The sequence below is a fragment of the Falco punctatus genome (genome assembly GCF_963210335.1).
Source record: "Falco punctatus genome assembly, chromosome: 12".
Classification (NCBI taxonomy): domain Eukaryota; kingdom Metazoa; phylum Chordata; class Aves; order Falconiformes; family Falconidae; genus Falco; species Falco punctatus.
Genome location: NC_137592.1, coordinates 29580348 through 29603027, shown reverse-complemented (window position 1 = coordinate 29603027; position 22680 = coordinate 29580348). Strand labels below are relative to the sequence as shown.

The 22680-nt window shown below is 39.0% G+C and overlaps 1 protein-coding gene across 8 annotated transcripts in view; it reads left to right on the top strand.

Moving 5' to 3' along the window:
* LCLAT1 (lysocardiolipin acyltransferase 1) overlaps positions 1 to 22680 on the top strand; it is a 120453-nt gene that overhangs the window by 62406 nt on the left and 35367 nt on the right. For all 8 annotated transcript variants that reach the window (XM_080408832.1, XM_080408838.1, XM_080408834.1 and 5 more), the window contains one exon: positions 4742 to 4858. In XM_080408832.1, the coding sequence (XP_080264958.1) occupies positions 4742 to 4858 (117 nt within the window). The remainder of the gene's footprint in view (positions 1 to 4741; positions 4859 to 22680) is intronic.

Here is a 22680-nt window from a genome sequence, read left to right as displayed (position 1 = left end):
ATGATAAAGGAAGTTTATAATTCTTCATCCAGCGGAACACATCAGCATGGACAAGGCTGGTCCAGGCATGTGAGGTTGTGAGCTTGTTTGAGAGGAGCCCATACTGCGTACGTGTTTCATGGGGAGCACAGACTCAGGGTTTTGTTGGGTGCGGGTCTTGGAGCCTCAGTTCCAGGTATTATTCAGACTCACATGAATGCAGCTTGTTACTGCATTATGGCTTTCATGAAATTCTAGAGATTTTTGGTTTAATTCAAAACTAGCTCACAAATTAAAGATATAATTTGGCTTTAAGAAAAATTGAATTTATTTACTTTATCCTCTAAGCAACAGCAATTTAACTTCTTAAAAATCTGTAACGCAAAAGTCAAGAAAATGTGTTAGTGTAATCTCTTCCTCCAGTTACTTTAAATGGAATTCTGAAGTGTGGTGCTTCTAGAAAGTGCCGACTTTCTGAGCCTTTCCAGCAATGTAAAAATGTGATAAATGGGATTTGCCCACATAATTTTGAGATAAATGGTAAAAAAATATAATCAAATGATGTACCAAAGGCAGCACAAAACCAAAAAAAAATAATGTAAGATGTTATGGCCAGAACCCTTAAATTCTTTTCTTTTGTGTAGTTTGACAATTGCTCTGCAGTAGAGTCTAAAGACTCAAATAAATTGGACTTCTCAAACTTGTTGCCACGCTAGAGAACACACCCTCTGAGAGGCAGCGTGTATTAGCTGGAGGAGATGGGAGGAGAGGCAAGTCAGTGCGAGACCAGAGGAGACAGAGCGTGAAGCAGTTCTGGATCAAGAAAGGTTCCACATCTCCCTCTTAATAAACTCACTGCTTTACATAAAAAGAGATTTTTTATTTTTTTTTAAATCATAGGAGCAAATAGGACCAAAGAATTAAAATGCAAAATACACCTGACAGGAATACTGACCAAAAACTCGGGGGGTGGATTTAGCTTGGCTTAAATACAGCGTAAGAAAGAAAAGACTTGTTTCTAGAAAGCAACGCTTGCTTGTATTTTTCAGAGCGTGTGAGCGAGAGCAGGCATTGCCCTTAGCCAGCTGATGTGAGCAGCCTTTTGAGGCTGAGGACACCCACACTGAGTTCATTTCCAGTCTCTGTTTCATGAGCTGCTTTATGCAATTTGTGTTAGTTGGGTAGAAGCAAAGAAGAGAACATATGTTTCCTCTTCTTAAGGAAGTGTTTTCACTGTAAGGCTTACAAAGGCATCTTTCACTTTTTTTATTCTTTCACCTAAGAATGTTATAGTCTGGATTGCAGAATGAGGCATCTGTGTAAGTTTTGCAGCGCTGACAGCGTCCCCTGGTTTATTTTTTAAGGGACTTTAAAAGAGGGGTTTGGTGTGTGAATTCCCGTAGGTTGGAGAGTACGTAAAAATAGGTTTCTAATTTCCTGGATCCATTTTCTGACCTCTAGGTTTCATGTAATGGGCAACAACCTATTTTCTGCCTTTTGTTGATTCCAGTTCAGAGCAAGAGACTCTGAAACTTCCCTCAGAAGGTTTAGGCACAGGTGTCTCACACAGATCCCAAACAGCAGTGGGCACCAAGGCGCTTACATCTGATGAAATGGCAGTCGGTGCATTTGTTCACAAGTGATAGCAGAGTAAGGAACTGTTTTCTTCAAATGGTGAGAGTAGTAGGAGGGGGAGAAAGGGCATTATTCTTATTTTTGGTAGAATGAAGATAGATCCTACCCTTGCTTTCAGGATAGCATCAAAATCCTTTGACCATCCTGACTTGCTGTAATAGTTTAATGCACAAAAACCCGTGGCTTGATAGTTGTTAGGAAGGGAAGAGGGAGATGATTTTTCCAGATGACAATGATCATTGCATTAGCGGGAGCATTATTCTAGTTCTAAAATCCCATTACGCTAGGGTCATGCAAAAGGGGAAGGGAGCAATCTCTGTTATATAAAACTTACAGTCCAGAGGCAAGACAGGGATACAAACATCAGGAAATAGCTGAACAGTGTTGGCTGGTGTGCCAGTGTCCAGCTGTTCACACGTCTTTTAGAAAGGCAGTGTAGTAAAGGGAAATTTGGAGGATGTTTTGCAGATGTTTACAGTGAGTTCCTTCCAAGTGTGGGGAGGTGCACTAAGAGGAGGTTTGAAAATTATTACTTCAAGGCAAAGGGCAGTGGAGGTCCCAAACCCTTTTTTTGCAGCATCAGTTAAGTCTTGCTCAGAAAATGAAACTGCCCATTTAACTCTTTGGTTTTCCTGTGGTGCAAGTAGGAGTGTTTTGCAGACACCAAGGAATTTGTTTTCGTGCTCCCTCTGAAACAAAGTGCTAGTGAGCAGACATATGGAGAGGTTTTTCTGCGTGCTCATTAACTGTATGCAGTTTGAGACGCTTAAGACTTAGATTTAATTCTTTCTTTTTTTTCTTTTGTTTGGACTGCTTAACTTATGTAGACTTATATGGCACTTGTGTCTCAAAGCTTTGATTGACTTGATGTGCAGATTGCAAATGTTCCAAAGTGAAACCCAAACTTGGACATGCAGAAAATAAAGAAGATACTTCTTCTGTCCTTTGGAATAAACAATACATTAGCTTAAAAACTTTACGATAAATCGATTTAAAACATTTACTTGAATCACCACAGAATCTGGAAAAGAACTCTTGACTTGTATACTTTTTATAGGAACAGTCTTGGTAATCAATGTCATTTCTTAGGAAATAAATAGTTTAAGTTGTTGAGCTAATAGTACAATACAATTATGTCTAAGAGGTAGAATCTGGCTTTTCAGAGGAACATTTAATAATTTCCACATTACTCTTGCCTTGTCTGCCATTCCAAGTCTTGCTCACAACTCGCTTTGCAGGTTTTACTGTCGCAGAGGTAGGAGTCCTAAATGCAAGTTCCCTTTGCTGATTCAGAATAGTCCATTTTCAACATTGAATGGAGTAGTACTTGAGCAGACAAAGATAGATTCTCTGATCATGTGGTTAAAGACACAATACATATGTCCAAGGAAAGATAAATTTAAGATACATAGCCAAGGGTAATTTCAGTATTTCACACATTCTGTAATTTCAGCAATGCTTTTTGAAGGTGTAATATTTTTAAGTATTTGTACGTTTTGGCAATTTGGCAAGAATTAAATCTTTGGATTCTCTTTGCTGAATCACTTGCTTGGCTACCATGCAACAACTTTCCTTTCCTCCAGATCCCACGGGCACAAAATCTGTGCACAGAATCTCAAGGGTTGCATGTATGAATAGTAGTGCTTTTACACATGGGGACAGAGAGCCACAGGGAAAAAATGCTCAGTAGCATTTATTAACAGGTAGACAGTTCTTTAGGAAGGACGTCCACATTTTTTTGATAAACAAAAAGCTCATGTAATTTGGGAAAAAAAGAAAGATGCAGGAAGATGCATTACTGCAAAACGGACATCTCACACTACTGTTGATTTGTCTTGTGCTATTCTTCCTTTACAAGGAAGATTACGGTGATTGTAAGGGAAAGGACTTATTTATCAGAATAAATTCGGTTTAATTATTAAGAAGCGATATGTTTGCCATTACTTTATTGCCCATCTCTGTTAAGGTTAACTGTGGATGCTTAAAAAAAGAGCTGTTTCTGCTTGAAAAAGATGTATTTCACTTAGGTAATGATCTTGTTCCATAGATCTGCTGCTGGGATTTTTTCTTTTTTAAAACACTTGTAAAACAATATAAATAGGAGTTATTTAACAAAACAGTCATTAAAATTGATATTTTTTTCCCCTCATGTTGCCAAGGGAACATGGCATGTGTCCATTGCCTTTTGGCCCTGGGGGAGGCACAGCAATGCCCCCAGTGAGAGAGTATGTGTAGCCAGCAGTCCATTTGGCTGCTAACTGGGGCTGCTTGGAAGAGCCTCCGGCACATCACTGGAGGACAGATTGCTTCCTCTCCACCTGTCTGCAGTTTTTGCTTTAGTATCTGTGTCGGCTTTGCTTAGTGGTCTCTATTAGCAACGGGGTCTGCAAAGCCTTTGTTCAATTTTCTCGTGAGAGATTTCTTTTGCCAGAGGTTCAAAACATATTTGTCACAGGGTTTAGCCGTGCTGCTTTCCAGATGCCTTGTACGTACTCTGTATAGTAGCAAGCAGGTGTTGCAACACTGAGGCAGTTGGTCCAGAAATTACAACAGGTATGTATGTGCAGCGCAGGTGGAAGAATAAAACATGTCACGCTCAGAATGAAGATGTAAAATACCATTTTAACATGTTAGATTAACCGTTTTACTCCATTTAATGTTTTCTTTCTGAAATAAGTTTAATGCGGTTAAACACAGACCTCAAGGTATTTCTATACCTAATATCAAACATGCATTACTACACATTGTGCCGTTTGAGTTTAAAAAAATAAATAAATAAAGCCAATCAACGCATTTTACTGTGAAATGGGTATCGAAGCATACAGAGAACTATGAACACAATTTATAGATTTTAGATTGCATTTGATAAATGTGAAGGATTCGCTGATTATTTTCTAAAAGGAGATGAGAGGGTAAAAAGGCTTTTCTTGCAATCCACGTTGCTCTTCCTGGTGCCATACTGCAGCCAACTGAAAGCACACTTGCAGTCTGCCTCCACCTGAAAAGCTGTTGCACATTTGTACTGTGTGAACCGCTGCTGTACTGTTCATTATGTATAATGATTATATTTAATTCTTGGTCTACTTGCACACTAAGAGAAAATGGTGCTTTTTATTCTCTCCTTCAGCCAATACCAAAGCCCGCAGTAATGAATTTGCTGAAAAGAACGGACTTCGAAAATATGAGTACGTCTTACATCCGCGAACGACTGGATTCACTTTTGTGATTGAGCGTTTAAGGGAAGGTAATCCTGCTCTGTATTTATATGTTCTTTTTTCCTTTAAGTTAACGAAGCTCACCCAAGCTATAGAAGCTGATGTTCACAAAACTGTTTGCAGTAATTTCAGAAAAACTTCAGGTATCCCGCTCACAAAAAAGCCCTTGTTTGCAACCCTACTTAAAATGATTGTAACATGGAGAGATTCAAAAGAGTTGATAGCAGATAATAGTATCATCAAGAGATATGCAGTAGATGAGAACAACATTTTCGTGCTTTTTTTTTTTTTTTTTATATTGTAGATTGTTTAGTAGTCTGCCTCAGAAAAATAGTGGGAAATACCCCAAGGAAGTTCAGCCTTTCTGTCTGTACCAGTCCTTAACCTGAACTGGGTGGCTGACACGGAACACACAGACATGTATATAAAATCACCCTCTGAAGAGCTTCTGTTTTGAAGTCCAAAAGCTGAGATAACGAGTTCCTGTGTTAAATGGGTAAGGGGATTGCACAGCACCAGGTAGATGCAGCAAGTCCAGCTGCCCAGTGCTGGCAGCGTTTCATGGTGACTTGGAAAAGCTGCGTAAAATAGGAGTTGTGCTGCTTGGCAGAGTGGTGGGTAAGAGAACACATGATGCTTTATTTTTACCTAGGAATGGTTTTCCACCTCTGTATTAATCTGGGGGTAGAGATCAAGTCGCTATTATAAGGGGAACAGAATATAGTGATGTGTTTCCTTGTCAGGCCAAGACATCTGAAGGTTGTTTTGGGAACGGGCATTTCAGTGAGATCTGAGGCCGTACTGGTGCAACTGTTAAAAGGCACTGACGTGGTGGTGGTTCAAATACAAATGAGTGGATGTTCGCAGCATATATGAATGTATGGTTGAAGAAAATAAACACGTACAGTAGATATGAAGTGACTTGTAAGCTAGTTCTTCAGGGAAAAGCGATTCTAGTTCTTTAACACATGCTGGTTATTCTGACTGCCAAAGGAAGGAGTCTGAGATTATAAAAAGAATAAAGGTCTGCTGGTAGGTTTTTTCCTTGTTGGAATACTCACTTGGATTTTAGGAGCAGAACTAGCTTGCATTTTGCCTGATTCCTATTAAACAGATATCCTACAACCACTGTAAACACTTGGATATTTCGTCCAGCTGGACAGTCCTAGCTGGACAATATATCTATTTGGCTCTATTTTTATTGGACATTCAGTGGTGAATGTCTTAGATTTTCATCTATCTTGAATTATTACTCAATTTGCTGTAGTAAAAAAAAAATTGCCACATATGCAATTTCAAAAGCTCGTTTTACTTAAAACTTTTCAGCACTAGGTTAACCTAGTGCATAATAATATTTCTAGCCTGGAATAAATTTTCAGTTAAAGGAATATTTTCCACTTGAAATATTATCAACTTAAAAATAAATAAAAAAAGATTCTGTATTGGCTGCAGAAATAAGCTTTGTGGTTATACAGTCATTTTCTAATTTTATAAAAATGCTTTTCTATTGCTGTATGAGATCTATGCAAATTAGGCTATTGGGTTATAAAAAGGAAAATATTTGAGGCTGATTAACTGATTTTATGCAGCACAAAGCTGGAGAAAAACCAAAAACATTCCTAGATGATTTTTTTTCCACCAGTCTTTCAAATGCTTTTAAGTCCTACTTTTATTTAAGGCAGGCAAATATTGTGTGAAATATTAATGTCCCTTTAGCACTGAATTTACTAGGTACTGGGTACTTTGCTAGGCATTATAAGCTACATATATTATGATTGTATGCTATTATGTACTAAATTATGTGTGAGAAGGTAGTTCAACTAGCATTTTAAAATGCTTAGTTTTTACTTACTAATTTAAGAATCGGTTTTCAATTGTATGCAAGTGTACCAAATATGGACCATTTATGTTGAAATGTTTTATTTTTTTGGACAACTTAACTGTAGTTGCTCGACAGTAAAATATTTCAGTATATTATATACCTGCGTATATATATTTTTTTTATTTTTTTCATCTGTACAATGTCAATGTCCAGGTAGTTTTTAAGATGCAGTTGGTACAGATGGTACCTAACGTTATTGTGCAGCTCCGGTTTGACTTATTATTTATACTATTAAATGCCCTTTTTTTACAATTCTGATATCTTATACGAGCAGTAATAAAGGAGACCAGGGTTGTTAAGGATATGATGTTAACATGAGTCCCTGTTTCTGGACTGTCCTAATGCTACAATAGTAGTAATAATCATAAAAATAAACTTGTTTCCTTTTTTCTTGCCCACAACTGCAAGCACAAAGCCGTGTGTGTGACTTTAACATGCAGGAGGGAGTGGTAGAGATTTTAAGATCATGTTTATGTCTTTGAAAGTATTTTTGTGCCTAGATGACAACCTTATTGCCCCATAGCTCTCCTGTGAATACATTTTGGCTTGTGGCTGTTTTCAGTTCCTGAGGCTCAAGTGTCTTTACTTCAGGCCCGAGTACGTTATTTTGCTCCAAAAATAGGTTGATGAAGAGAAGGGGAAAATGTCATTAGAAGTTTAACTGCCTTTCAGATGTTGAAAAAATGAATTTAATTTGGCAAGAACCCTGGTTAGTACACATCACAAGCTGTAGCATGAAAGAATTACCTGTTATTACATAAAAATAATTACTAGTGACCCTTCTGAATAGGAAATGAAGAATCAGGAAAAAATAGCCTTCAGTAAAATGTTGCTTGTATCTCTGCAGGAGAGTTTCTTCCTAGAGGAAGCACTGTCTGCACCCTGATACCATAATCTGAGCAGTTATCAGTCCTTTGCTTTCCATAGTGGCAACAATTTCTGACCCATCTGAATGGATTGTTGCCGGTGATGACCAATGCTCCAATTCCTCTGGCCGCCTTCTCGCTCTTATATGGTCATTACTTCAGCTGTTGGATCTCTTTGCCCATAGATGCTGCTGTGATGGTTTCTAAGTCATTCCTGAGGTTATGGGATTTAAGAAAAAAACCCAAAAGGATCTATATAACCTCCACCAAAAAAGCCATAAAAATTGTTTAGCCAAACATATCTGTGGCTTGCGAGTCTCACCTTTTTTTTCATGCTCTAGCTCTTCATGAGCACTTAGCCCCTGAGCTGATGAAACCCAAGTAAAAGCTGACAAGTTTTTCTTTTCATTATGCTCAAGTGCCAAGACAGTGAAAATATTATTTGACTTGTAAATGATCACATTACTCTTTCCTCATTCATACAAACCTTAGAGTCACCCAAGAGTGAACACACGCTATGAACACGCTTTAGGTGTGTAATTAATAATATACTCAGGAGGATAAGGACTGCAGTTCTTGCTGTTTCTCAAGCAAGAGAGACATAAATTTGATTCAGCATTGATTTTGGGGGAGTTGTGTTCCTTTGGCTCAATATAATTTAAAGTAGGATGGTTTAATATAATGTCATTGTTTGTGCATGGTAAGGGAAAATACAGTATAGACGTGAGAACACAAAGAGGGAGGGACTACGTGGTAGCTGCATAAGGTCAGCTCGCTACCTGATGGGCACTGTAAAGTATTGCCTGAAGACGTGGAATGAGTAAGAGAGGAGCAAAAATTTCAGTAAGGAGTAATGAAGATGGAAAAATATTAAATACTTAGGCTAAATGTAGATTAAAAATATAAATATGCATTTTTCACCCCTGCAAGTAGATCATCCTTCTTGGGAACAATTATTGGACTTCTAGTCAATTGTGATAGCCTGTGCAACAGATAAAGCAGGTTTGTGAGAATCTTCATTAATCTTACTGATGCATGTTACTCAAAATAGCACTAGCCTTTTTTCCTAGCATGCTTTAAAGTTTGCTTCTGCAAACACTTTGGCCTCAGTCTGTCAAAATACTTTAAAGTGTATGAGCTCAAATAATTCCACATTTTCTCAGCGCTGAAGCATGTTTGATCACTTTGATCACTTATCGTGGCAGCCAGGGGAATTACCCTGTGGAAGACCAAACCTTTGTTGACCAGAGTGACCACTGCAATCCCAAGTACTATCGCATCTGGTTAGTTGGCTGTCGATGGAAAGCAAAGAGAAATAAAGTAGTTGATTTGCTTCTTTCTAATTCTGTTCGTTGAATCAAGTATATGGTTTGTCTTGCCTCAGCTGTTATGAATCTTGGTTTCAATCAGCACCTGGTGAAAAATTACTAGAGTTTTATGCTGTATTTCTTTGGGGAACAAAGGTGAGCATTTTTTGAAGGACAGACTCAGAACTTATGAATGAGCAACAGAAAATGAGCTCTAGACATCAAAATGAAGATTGGTCATTACTTTTTTTAACTCATCATCACCTACCTGTCTTTTACTATCTCTTAAAATAATGTGTAATCCTTTTTTAAAGCCTCAGACTTTGAATAGGTGTTATATGTATGGAGTAATTTTTGGCAGAACTTGGGTAAAGGCAGATAGTCTCCTTTTACAAAACGCGGGACTGCAAAAATGACAGAAATGTGCAGGAATTTAAATAGGACATTTACATAAGCGTGCCTTTAATAATGTTAATTAAAAGCATTTATGGTTTATATAATGTTCTTGAAGATCTAGTTTGTGAGATCCTTTTACAAAAGGTCAGGAGGTCACTCAGAAATTAAATACAGGTTTTCAGGCCTAGTTATAAAGTTTTTTCTGAAGCCCCATTGAAAGTTCAGATGGCTTGAATGTTCAGTTTCAAAGAGATGGAAAATAATACTAGTTCAATATTGTCTGGATTCATTGAATTACATATATTATCTTGGTATAATATCTGTAATTGTAGCCAAATGGTCTGTCAAGAGAAAATAGTTGTTTACAAATGTTTTCTTAAAATTGCATCGTGGCTTTTAAGTATTTTCTCAGGACTAAATAAACAGTAAGTGTTAAGACAGAGCTAAGGTTTTAAAGCATCATTAGAAAATTATTCGTACGTTTGAAGGCAATAATTTCTGCCAACATTAAAATTTAACTGACCTCTTTTTGACACTTCCTCTGTATCCATCAACAGTCTTTAATATCTGGGTACTTTGAACTGGATGTTCCTGTTATGGGGCTTATATTTTACTGGTTTTACAGTATGATGGAGAGTCAGAATTATTTATCTTGTAGTATTTCAGCTTCAAATTTATTTCTGGTTCATAGTTAGCCAAGTGAAAAAATATTGCAGATAACAGCTGCCAACTGCAGCATCCTAAAATAAAGGAGGATACAAATTTAACATGCTTGCCTTCATTGCACATCCTTATCGAAGGGAAGAAACTGTGATTCTCATCCTGTTTCTATGATTGGTTCAAAATTGATAGTTTTGCCCCAGAAGAAATGTTTGCATACGCACAATCAGAAACCAGTCTGTATCTTCTACTGTTTATACCTGAGTTTTACAGTTGTACAGCATTTTAGGAATTGCATGCAAGCATCCCAATCTGTTACACTGCTAGAGCAGGAAAATTGTATTTAGATGTTCAATCCAAGATATCGCTATATACATGTAAATACTTTAATCCTGTGATACTTGGTGACTATTATGTCGATTCTGTGTGCTTTTCTGGGAGCTATAGTATCCGTGTATGCATATTTATGTACTTAGCTTTTAATGCCATTTATTTGGGTTATGGTACAATGTGCTTATGTGGCACTTTTTGAACTAATAATCTAGGGAGACAGTTTTTGATTTGCAGATTTGATAGATATCTGAGACAGTTAATAGGCAGGAGATGATGATCAGCAGTTCTCCAAAGCTGATACGTACAGTTTGGTTCACCTTTGCTGGAGTGTGAAGCAGCCAAAGAGTTACACAGCGGGTCCTTGTAAGCAGCATCTGGATGTTCTTGCCATGCACGGAGAATATCGTAAGCTCCCGTATAAAGCCCTAAATAGCTTACGGAGGACTGTCTAACAGGAGGCTTTTCTGTCTTGAGCCCTGCAATTGTCAAGGTGCTCAAATTTGACTTGTGTAAACAGTGTTTAAAGTTGAGACTCTCAAGTTAGTAATTCATTAACAACACCCTCCAACTTGAAGTAGCCAGCATATTTTTTTCCGACTCACACTTTGAAAGAGAGAGGTGCCGGAGGCTGCATTTATGAGTGGCTGAAGTGTCAGTGAGGAATGCTACCATCATACTGCCAGAGGCTTAGCTCTGGGTGTAGATGACACTTCTGCTCTCTGCACAGTTATGTCTGAAGCACCTACAGTTTACAAGACGGATGCCATTCATTCTTTCAAATGTCATTCGAAGTAATACCAATTTCTGAGTGTGTTATATGTGGGGTTTTTAAAGGGAAAATTGATGCAGCTGCAATATTCAGGTCTGTAATAGCTGTTCATTGACTGAGATGCTCAGGCTATGGTGGGTGGGGTGCGTGAATGAATGGATATTTGTATTTAATATACTGCTTTCTAATTTGATACACAAACACATTCCTGTTCACATAAAGAAGAGGAATGGGTGAGGCATGCAGGTCTTGATCACAGAAGTGTCTGCTGAATTATTTTCAGAGTTTTGATGTGCTCAAACTGAACGGCGTAAGCAGGACTTCAGCAGCTTCCAGCTTTGTGCAGGATTTGTCTTCTCTGTAACAGGTACAGGGTGTAGAAAGGCCCCACATCAAACGACAGTCAGGGTTAGATCTGCTGTTGTAAAGAAAGCTCGCCTCCCTCTTTGTGACTGTACAGCCTTCTGACTCCCAGAATGATTCGCTGGGCCACTGCCAACATTTCTGTGGGTTTTGGCGAGACCAGAGCTCGCACACTGACCAGTACTGCCATCTCTCAGAGCGGCTCTCGCCTGTTTGTGCTGGTTGCTCGGTGCACGTGTAAACCAAAACCAGTCTGTTTTGGAAATAGGAAAATCTAAGTGGCCACATGAGCATTAACTGTAGGTCCTCAAGCAACTAATTTCACCCGTATGTCCGTCAGATTTGCAGAGATTAAGCAGCAACTCTAAACCATCATTCCTCAATGCAAGGAAATTCTTTCTTCCCGATTTCCGTCCTCCGCCCCCCGTGCATGTGTGCCTTCCAGGGTCATGTTACTAAGTAGACTGATACTCAGAAATTACAGAGCTATTGTGAAAGAGCTTTGAGCGGTTTTTCAGCTGCAAATGCCGTATTAGAGCTTCACTGGTTGCTGTTATAATTGAACTTGGGCTTTTATGAGAATTAGATCCTATGCATTAAATAGTGTAGCCTTTGGTGTAGAAATATGGGTATGTAGATTGAAGCTTGCATGCCTTTTATGCCTTTTCTGTGTTGGCAGAAAATTCATAACAAATCAGTTAATTAACAAAACCAACAAAGATCTTGTTCAAAACCACACTTCTATCACTAGGCATGTCTGTGAAATTCAACAATGCAGAAAATCGGGTGCAGGCTGTTGTGCTTTATTGCGAACGCTGACAGTTGTCTTTGTAATCTGGCACATGGGAAAGGGCAGCTTGACTTTTTCCAGAATCATGTTAACCGTTGATGATTACCATATCTTACAAACATCTGTATGTGTTGGCTTTGACGTATTTCTCAGAATGAGCACCAGCTTTCTGTTAGATATTTTCTGGCCTTTGGTACATGTTGAAGTTTCTGTTACTACCTCTTCTTTCATGTCTTATGGGAGCAGTATTCTGCACTGCTTGCCCCATCGCTGTGGCAAACAGTCCATCATATCAGTCCTCCTGGGAAGAATTTCGTTTTACCAAACCACTTGTTTCTCTCAGCCCCCATTGTTGCCTCTTTCCATCCTCCACTGCTTTTGAGAAGGGAGCAGAGCCCTTCACTGGAGGGTTTGTGGTGGACCCGTGTAAGAATTGCTACACCTGGAGTGTTGGAAGCTTGACATGTTGTTTGTGTCACCCACACGTCTATGGTACGCATTGGAAATATTTCAGGTTTTATGTTCTTGAGCTTATTAAGATCCATCTACCGAAATAATCTCCTTACGCTCTCTTATGTGTGAGTTACGGCTTGTGACATGCAGATACACCACGTGGTGGATCATTTTCCATTTACCTCCTTGCAGGTTATTAATAGTCACTGTGGTAACCATATTAAAAAGTTATTATTTGCCAGCAGTTACACCACAGTGGTATTAGAGGTTTCACTGTTTTCCCTTGACTTGGAATACACAGTATCTGTGGTAACGATGTGGTAATGTTTGGCGAATGCGGACTTTTTTAATTGCTTCAACTGGAGGCCTGGAATGATGTTAGCTCATCAGATCACATACGTAGAAATGAAGCTTGGCCACAGATGAGTTCAGGAGAAATGGTTGGTCACTATAAACTAAAATTATTTTCTTCAGAACTGAGGAGATGTTAATGCCTTTTTTATTTTTTAATCTGATGTTTATCTCTCCTCAAGGTGTTTTTTTAAAAGGTTTTTCTGGTTGTTTATGCACTTTGGCTGGGCGGTGGACCGAGAGTGTGGTGTAACGAGGTGTATCTGCTGGTCTAGACTTGGTCAGCATCTCTCTGGTTGTGCATTTTGGGAGGTCATCCATCTGAATGGAATAGCGATTTGGTTTGTTCTTTCCTGTGGTGTCACTCACAGCAGTGCAGGACCTTGGTGCTCCCCTGAATCTGTGTGAAACACCAAACATTTCACTTCATGGGCTTGTTCCCTACATCCTTGTGATGGGCTTGATACTAATAAAGTGTACTGAATACTGTAAGAGTTGTCAAGGGGATTGTTTTTTTGTGTCATAGTACTGAGCTTTGTAGTTGGTTTTGAAGGCTTATGGCTGCAGGACACACAATAGGTGAGCCTCAGGTAAAGTTCAAGTTTATTAATTCTTGTCAGCCATGATTTTACAGGTGATGTTGGTTGGATTGGTAGCATATTTAAATTAATTCCTGTAAACAGAGGCATAATATTGATTTTTTTTTTTTTTTTTTTATATCACATGGCATTACCAGATGTTCTATGCAGTATACCCATTTCTCAGCTCTGTTTATTAGTAAGGCAGGTAATTGCTTCAAGCAGTCTTGAGTAGAGAGGAGCCTAAACATACTTTTTCCAGGACAAAGTACTTACTTTAGTTTCAGTTAGGAGATGATGTTTCCTGATGTGTTTTATTAGAAAAATAACAGCATCTACAGCCTGAGCAGACTAATCCCAAATCACAATCCTATTGTAGAGGAGATTCTCATTTGTATTTGATGGATTCCCCACTCTTCCACTTTTTGCAGATGCTAGCTGTTTTCATTTCCAGCTGCATTAAAGTTGCTGCAAATGTATTTTGTGTATTCCTGATACCACTTTTCTATATGAGTAATTGCTGGCAGGGGAGAAGGTCCATGGAGTATCATTTCAGTTACTGGAAATGTTGGAATCCTCAAGCTGTTCAGATATGGCCCCCAAATCTGTAAGACAGTAATAAAACTGTCAATCTCCTCTACTTGCAAAATTTGCTGCTTATATATCATTAAGCCTTAAGTGGTGTGTTTCTTTCATTCCTTTCTGCTGTTGCAGCTTAAGCCGTTCTTCCCTTTGCCCTCCTCCCAGTCCCCTGCCATTATTTTCAGGGTATGCAAAAATTAGCCCAGCATCATACTTTTCCGAGCTGACTCAGATCTCAGAGTTTGGCAGTCATTTGCAAGGCTCTGCTCCAGAGATGTTTAGAGCAGTGCCACATTCATGAGGCCAGGATGTTGCTATGGGACTGATACTGAAAAACGAAAAACATAAGAGGGCAGAGGAGCTTGGGAAAAATTGTAGTAGAATATAAATGCATTTTAAAATAGATTTTTATCAAAACATAAATTTCAGCATAAATTCAACTCTTCACCTCATTCATCACGTTCTATGTAATCTGAAATATTGCTGTCTTTGGGACTTATTTTGTCAACCTTTTCCTGAACTGCTGGATTCTGGAGGGCAGGAAATAACGTCTTGGCCCTCAGTGTTCTCACTAAACATATGGGTAGATATAGGAAGGGCTTCCCTGTACTGACTGTGCACCACGCCAGTTACTGGAAGTGCTGTACGCTGTGAATTAACTGTTACAATGAAATATATTACAGATAGAAGATTTCAATATGTTTTCCCATAAATTCATCTTTCTGTGGAATGGCTACCAGTTAAGAACTGGAGAACTGTTTTTTATAAACGTTCAATATGGTAGAGTCTCTCCCCAGTCCTGTTTCGTACAGTGAAAAGCTAATATCTTAAATAACCGTCTCTGAAATGCATGTCATTTATATTTAGACGTATGCAAAATGTGATTTTTGTCTGCGTTGGTAGTCATAGTTGACCTTGCAGTGTAACAATAAAAGCAAGTGTTCTTGGTGGTTATAAAACAGTTCCAGAAGCAGGGACCTGAGCAACTTCGGACTGTCTTGTCCCAACTGCCGGTCCTTCGCCGTGCTGCTCTGGAAGGAGCCAGCCCGTCCTGATGGTTTCTGGCACCGCACAGACAGTAAGGACATCTATTAGGAGAAAAGCGTAACATTCACAATAAATAAAAAAAAGAGAGACATTTTCAAAAACGGTTCAGAGACTTTGGAATTTGTGAGCAGTGGCATGTTTGTGTTGCCTGGAAGTTGCTATGGGTACTGATGTTGAAAAGCCAAACACACGAAGGGCAGACCTTGGGGACATAAGTCCCATTTAAAATCCTGTAAGAATTAGTGTTTGTTAAATCTGCTTGGATGCTTCTGAAAAATCATCTCTCAAAAGGATTCTTGCCTAAGTGCTCTCCAGGTTCATCCTGTCAGCAGCACCACTGTCATTTAACCAGTCCTGCTTCTGCCTTCACTTCTCCAAAAAAGCATTCCTTCCAAAAGACCTAAAAGCTCTCGGGCTTTATCAGCCCTTTGCTTTGCTGCTTTTGTAGTATGGATCAGAGAAGTAAATGAAATACATGCTCAGCAGCTTTGTGGCTTCTTCCTTCCCATTCTTTACATACTACCTGCTAGGACTGTGTCTTTTTGAGGCGGGTATTTTGGGGTTGTATGCTGAAACAACCATCTCACTGGCATATTCGCATTGTTGAAGCAGGTAGCAGTTCAGCTGCAGCTGTCTCAAATAGTGTACCCTGCATGTCCACAGCTTTGCAAATATTTAATAAATGTGTTAATAATACATTCCAAACCATACTGAAAGACTGTGGAGATTCATCAGGATTTATGCTACCTGTGGTGCTAACAAATTCAGTTGACATTAGACACAGACACACACACGTAAGCATGCACTCAATGCTAAAATATATACGTAATTTCTGATTTATAATAGCAGTGTCGTCTTAGGAGAGAACGTTTTCAAAGGATCATTCTCCTCCTTGAAGGGATAAATTCTCTTGGCTTTGTCTTGTGCCTTTCTGCATTCTGGCACATGTTGTAATCAACCAGCAGCATATTCTTTTTCATGTCTTCTTGTTTGGATAGGAGTGGACAGCACAGAATTCATTAAAACCAAACAGCCAAATGCCAACGGGATATAATGAGCCTTTGTGCATTTATGCAGTAAGGATATATCCCCTGTGATTTTTGTAGAAGCAAAATGATTTTGCTTTGCCACTGCCTCTGAGCTGATAGCACCGTGGCCAGACAAGGGCTGATTTACACCCAAACTGAAGAGATCATTGTAACGGAGACAACATGGGTTTCAACTAGTCAAGACTATAAGCAGCGAGCTCACTCGGTCTGCAAGACATTCTGGGGCATCCCCAAACTAGTGTAGCAGCATTGTTCAGAGTGAGTTTTACTGGCTTCTTGCTCGATGTCCATTGCTGCATGTTAGCTGGTCAAGAGGAGGAACTCAGTTACTGAGTAGGTACCTCTCGCTTTGAAAACTTTACAGGATCCACTATTAATATGCTCTGTCTTGACCTGTAAGTCAAATGGCCTCACAAGGTACTGCATCTTTTCAAAGTAAACCAGGGGGCAAGTGTTGGACATTCGAATCACATACCTAAATGCTGCGAAATAAGCATTTCAAAATGTGAGATTGCATGCAGCCCTCTTGTGGTGTATGCTTCTGAGCAAGGGAACAAGTGTGTTTTGCCATTGCCAGTCTGGTATAGAATGACAAACTTCTAACAATGTATTTAATGCTTTTACTTCTCAAACAAAAGCAGAAAAAAAAATCAGAATGGAGAGCTTTCACTGGTGGGTCTTTGAGGTTGATCTGCTATGCAAGAAGCTATGAAGGAATAAAGCAAGTTCTATAATATGCATTGTTCCCTGGGAGACTCTGAGAGGGGTAAACCGGAGGCAATGAACTGAGCTTCTTCCTAGGAAAAAGTTGGAATTTGGGGGTATCTGGTTATAATTTCAGAAGAGTTGCCTTCCTTTTCAAAAATTGTATAGTAGCTCTTCTACAGTTGTTATCTCAGCATTCTTTTCTCAAAATATTTTGCTATCCAGAAACTCATTCCTAAAATATTTTCATTATTTTAGTTGAAAAGTTGTGGTGCGTATGAAAGAATGGAAGTAGTGGAGGTGGCTGAAAGAAATGAGAGGCTGGAAGATGTATGCTCTGACAGCAGGCTCTCAAGTCCAAATCTTACCAATACAGTAATGGGGTTTGTTATGAGTAATCCAGGGTACGCTTTAGGAAATGGTGGCATATAAAATGGTTTATTTGAACATGTTACATAACAAGCATCTTCTAGCTCTCTGATCTTTTTTTTTTTTAAAAAAAGACAAAACTAAAAAAACCCGCAAAAGTTTTTATAATTTTCAAGTGATATGTTTCTTTGCTGACCTGCATTACTAAATTGTACTTCTGCTTTATGGAGCAGAAATGTAATGTTGCTTTTCTTCCCTGGAATTCATTGTGTGTATCTGGTGTGGACAAAAATCACAAATTATCTTGAAAAGGAGCACCAGCATGGTTTTCCCCCCGGAAGTATGACACTTCACAAAAATCTTTCCCTGGAAGAAAACCAAAACCCCATGCTAAGAAACCAATTATAAACAAATAGGAACATAAGCAATATGCTGGTCAGGCTTTTGTCACAAAATAAACAAAGACTATTGAGAACTGCATGTAAAACATATTTTGTCTGCTACTTAGCACACGCTGTAGCTAAAATGGAAAATTCTGTAGAGTTGAATGATAGCACTAAGTGAATTGGCATTTGCAATTAGTTTTCCAGTGGTTTGGCGGTATTAATAATGCAGCAGAAGGACAGGATATCCTTCAACTAAGTCGGTATGAAAAAAGGTTTTCATTAGCATTACAATGAACTCTGAGAACTAAGTATTCTTACTCACTGGAAAAAACGTTTGGGGAAGCAAATTTCATGTTTGAAAATGATTGGTAAATTTTGGAGAGTATCTAAATGTGACTATTATCAAAAACTTTTTAGTATAGTGTAGGGATAAAGTATCTTTCTCAGGCTGTTATTGTAATTCATAAGATGTTATTTTCAGCACAGTTTATTATACAAAAGAATGTTCAGAACCAGAAAAATACACTAGGGAGCCTGGTTAAATAGAAATAAACCAAAGGAGTTACTTAAAGTTACAAGAGAAACAAAATGCTGACATAGATGAGAGAAATTATTCTTCCTGTTGTTTTTCCATAATAGTTTACTTTGGTCAAAACCAAAGAGCAGTAATACATTTGCATATCTGTGGGCAAATTTAGATGAAGATCACAAACGTTCAGATTTATCAACCAAGGTAAAATGAGATTGAAGCAATCCAGACCAGAGGAGCTGATGCTTATCAGTAGAACCTTGGAGCTGGGAGAGACTAGTTGGAAGCCATTGGATGGAAGCTGATAACAAGGAATGGAAGCAGTATGCCCTTTGATATTCGTTGTCACCGCAGACACAGGGCACTTGTATTTGTCAGAACGGCCACATTAGTCCAGCCTTCAAAACAGAGCGTGCAGTTCTGCTAAAATGTAGATGACCATCTGGCAGCCTACAGCAACTTTGGCATTTGCTGCCTTTGCCAGTGTACACCATCCTGAATTATGTGCTTAGATTTTAGCCTGATGCCCAGCTACATCTTTATTAGCCAGCAGTATCTTCTAGGTGAATTGCTGCACATACTATTACACATAGCTCAGGCTCATCCAAATTCTTCGTCTGTTCCACATACTTGGTTAGAGCACTACCAGGATTTTTTTGAAGGATCTCTTCCTACACCTCCCTGCAGTAAACACTCCAAATCTACTTTCATGTAATCCTTCTTCGCTAGATTATTGTCGTTCTGTCCTCTGCGTGTCCTGATGCCCATGCCTTAGGTAAGCCTGAAAGAGTATCAAGTGGCCTCACCAGTTCTGCAGAAATTAATTCTTTAGTGTTCCTTTTGCCTTACGTCACTGTGTCCTCGCTTCCGTCTTTATCTGAGAGCAGAGGGAGGAAACAGTCAACTCTATCAGAGTTAAGTACCTAATTCAAGAGAAATAAGAAAATTCTAGCCTTCCTGATTTTGCTTTTGGATGTTTTTTCTTTCTACTCCCTGTGCACTTGCCACCACATTCTTGCGCTGGTGCTGACTACGGTGCAATTAATTACTAATCATTTCTGTGTCTTATACTCAGCTTGTACTCCTTTTGAAGGAAGCGATGATTTGGTTAAGTCCCTCCCTCAAGGATGAAAAACATGATGCTTTGCTAACTTCCCTCAACAAAGTCACTCCACATCAGGTACTTACCAGAAGGACCCTTCTGCGGCCTTGGTAGGACTTCTGCTCTGTCTGCCTCCAGTTGCCCAGTACAATAATGTGTAAATCTAGTGTACGATGGGTCGGATTTCTTACCGCACAGCAGACACTTGTGATAGTAACATTATTTTTTTTTTTTTTTTCATTTTTGCAACTCTGTGTTACTGAGATGTACTTGGTTCTTTTTTTTTTTTTTGTACAGTACAAATAATGTACTCCATATATGACATTTTGACTGAAGTTCAATTAGCAGGAATCCAAGCAAGGCTGGTTGAGTTCCCTTTGTTTTCCAGCAGAGGCTGGTGGAGGTTACACGGTAGAGGCAACTTTGGGTTGCTGCTCTTCATTTTATAGTCGTGAGTAATAAGGTCCCCCTTCCAAACTTGCGTTCTGGATGACAGCTGGCCAGCTGGTCGCTCTCAAAGGAATTTGCTTCGAGTGGGTTATGTGCTCGAATGGTCAGCTCTATCAGATTTGAAGGCAGATCCATGGCGAGTAAAGCTCCCAGAAGATGTGTGAGTACAACTCGGTGAGGGGCAGAAGGTCTGTGCCAGGACCTGGAATAGCGTGCTGAGCAGAGTGCAGGGACCTGGCGTAAGGTGTCCAGCTGTGGCTTTTCTGTGAATTTTTATCTGGCCTTGAAATAAATGACTGTAACACCGAGTCTGGAAAGGAAGAAGGATTAAGCCTCCACTAGCCAACAAACAGCAGGTAACATCTTGTTAACCAGAGATTAAACTTGGTCCAAAGTGTCTAGCCCAAGAGTAGCCAATGTAAGCGAAACTTAATCCCAGAACTGCAAACTGCTTTAAGTCCCTTAACAGGGAGGGAAATAGGGAAGATGTTTTTATCAAATCTGTGCCCCAGCTATTGCAATACCTGGTGTTGCTCAGTCTTGGTGTAGTGTGAGAATAGAAACATCTTACGGGTTTCTTTTGTTTTCAAGGTTCTGTTTTATCACCATGTAGAAGTTCCTTTGCAGGAATTTCAGTGGCCTTTAGCGCAAGGTTAGGTTAAGATAACTGTGTTCATTTTAGCCTTCAGATCTCTGGCAGAATCCCTCACTTGTTGAAGTTGGTAGAAAACTTCATACTAACCATACTGGAAAGGTGGTTGGATGTGGTGTTGCACAAAATAAAAAAAATTGTATAATTTTTATATACAAGAATGTTTTAAATCCCAGTGTTTCAGATAGATATTGATGTGTGTATTCTAAATCTCAGTGAGGCTTCCTCTGAGTAACTGTCTCGTGTATCAATATGTCGGGGATACGTAGTATGACTTTGGGAAAAGGCAATATAAAGGGGGCGAGAGAAAGTCAGCATTTAGCTGGCTCTGTTTGGATGCTCATTGAACTTAGACTGGATGCCTATGAGGTGTCTCTTCAGTAACTGAAATGTGCATCCCTTTTAAGTGTAAAACATCAGAAAAAAAGTATCAAAACACAGAAGAGGTGAAGATGAGTGGGAAATTGCTACTCATCTGTTGAATGGAAACTTGATGTTAAATAAGATCTTCTTATGTTTCACCGTTTGAAACACAGTAAGAGTTCCAGGAACTAATTATCTAGCAATAGATGATGACATGGAAATATATTAAATATACATAGAGAGCTAACCATGAATACTTGATGCATGCAAAAGAAGAGTCTAGTTAATTTTTATGTAAATGAAGCAACATTAAAAGCGGCAATATAATAAGCAACAACACTGTTTTGCATTTGAATCAAACAAAGCAGAAAATTCACACTTGAAATAGAGCCTTTCTTCTTAAATTGTCTTTTCTTGGGTAGATATTTTAATGTATGCTTTATTCACAGTAAAAACGTGGTCCTTATAGGTATCATCTTGTCCAGAAACAATCAGACAAGTTAGCCTTTTAAAAGCTAATTTAATTCTTTGGTGGGTGTCAAGTCTGTGTTATCACTTTTAATGATTAAAGGGACTAGCGTTGAATCGGTGTGATAAGCAGGCATAGTTAATGCCGGGATTGTGTAAGAACTAGCTTACTTCCACAATTTGGTGGAAGTAACGGAAAGGGGTGCTCCCTACCCGGATGGATGGTAAGCGCATTGGGTGTAGACTTGCCTGGCAGAGGTGGGGATGCTCTAAGTGCAGGCTTATCAGCACCACGCTGCTTCCTCGGGAGAACAGCTGCAGCATGAATTCAGCCAGGAGGTAGTCTGTTATCTGAAAGATGGGAAGCTCACTTGTGGTGACTGAGTGTAGAAAAGAAACTGGGGAGGACTGAGGAGAAGGAAAAAGTTTAAAAAGAAGATGCATTATTCTTTAGCCCCTTCTGCTGCAGATTGCTTGACGGAGGGCAATGCCTGTCCTGACTCTTCATGCATGGTTTATTTATGCTGCTCGTGTTACTTCATTTCAGAATTGTCTGTGAATATATAAAAAGGTCAGATGTATATTATATATACAGCTTTTAAAACTCTCTTGGAGCTCTTAGTCTTTGAGGCGAGGGAGGGGAGGGCATTAAAACAATTATTAGATGTATATTAAGACACACTGGTAAACAAACTTCAAAAGCTGTTAAAGAACAGATGCCTTTGGCACGTTTCAATGGTAAGCATATGGCTATTCAATTCTGAAATACAAATCCCAAAGCATTTAGATCAGTGCCGGTCAAATAGTTTGTCATGACAGAGGGTTCAGCTTGGAGCTACAAATTCAGTCCTATTCCTCCTTTCTAATCTACTATTGAATTTGATTAGTTGAGCCACCACTCAGCTTGCGGTGAGACAGGAGTCCTTAATCTTCGGTAAATTCCTGCCAGAGGCATGCAGGGCAGCACAGTCCTTTACCTCTATGTTATACAGTGCTGTGTATTACAGAGGTTTGAATATCTTTGGAATGGCTGAGAACAAGTGTTTGTTAGGGATAATGTAAACAAATTAGAAGCATCAGCTGAGTTCATATTATAATGCCCAAAATAAGAATATACTCTTATTGCAAACAGTTTACATCTGCAAAGTTTGTAGATGGGGCTTTAACACTTCAGCTGCAAGTCAAAATGATAAAACCCCAATCTTTTTCCTTAACTCTTTTCCAAATCTACAACTTTCACATGGAGTTCAAGTCTAAAATCAAGGAATAATTTTGTTTTATAAAAGTCTGAGAAACAGAATCAGAAAAATCATAGTGAGTTAGCTTTACAGTTGCTAATGAGCAACATGCTTCTATAAATGGAAACCTCTAGGAGTTGGTCATTGACGTTACAGAATCTGA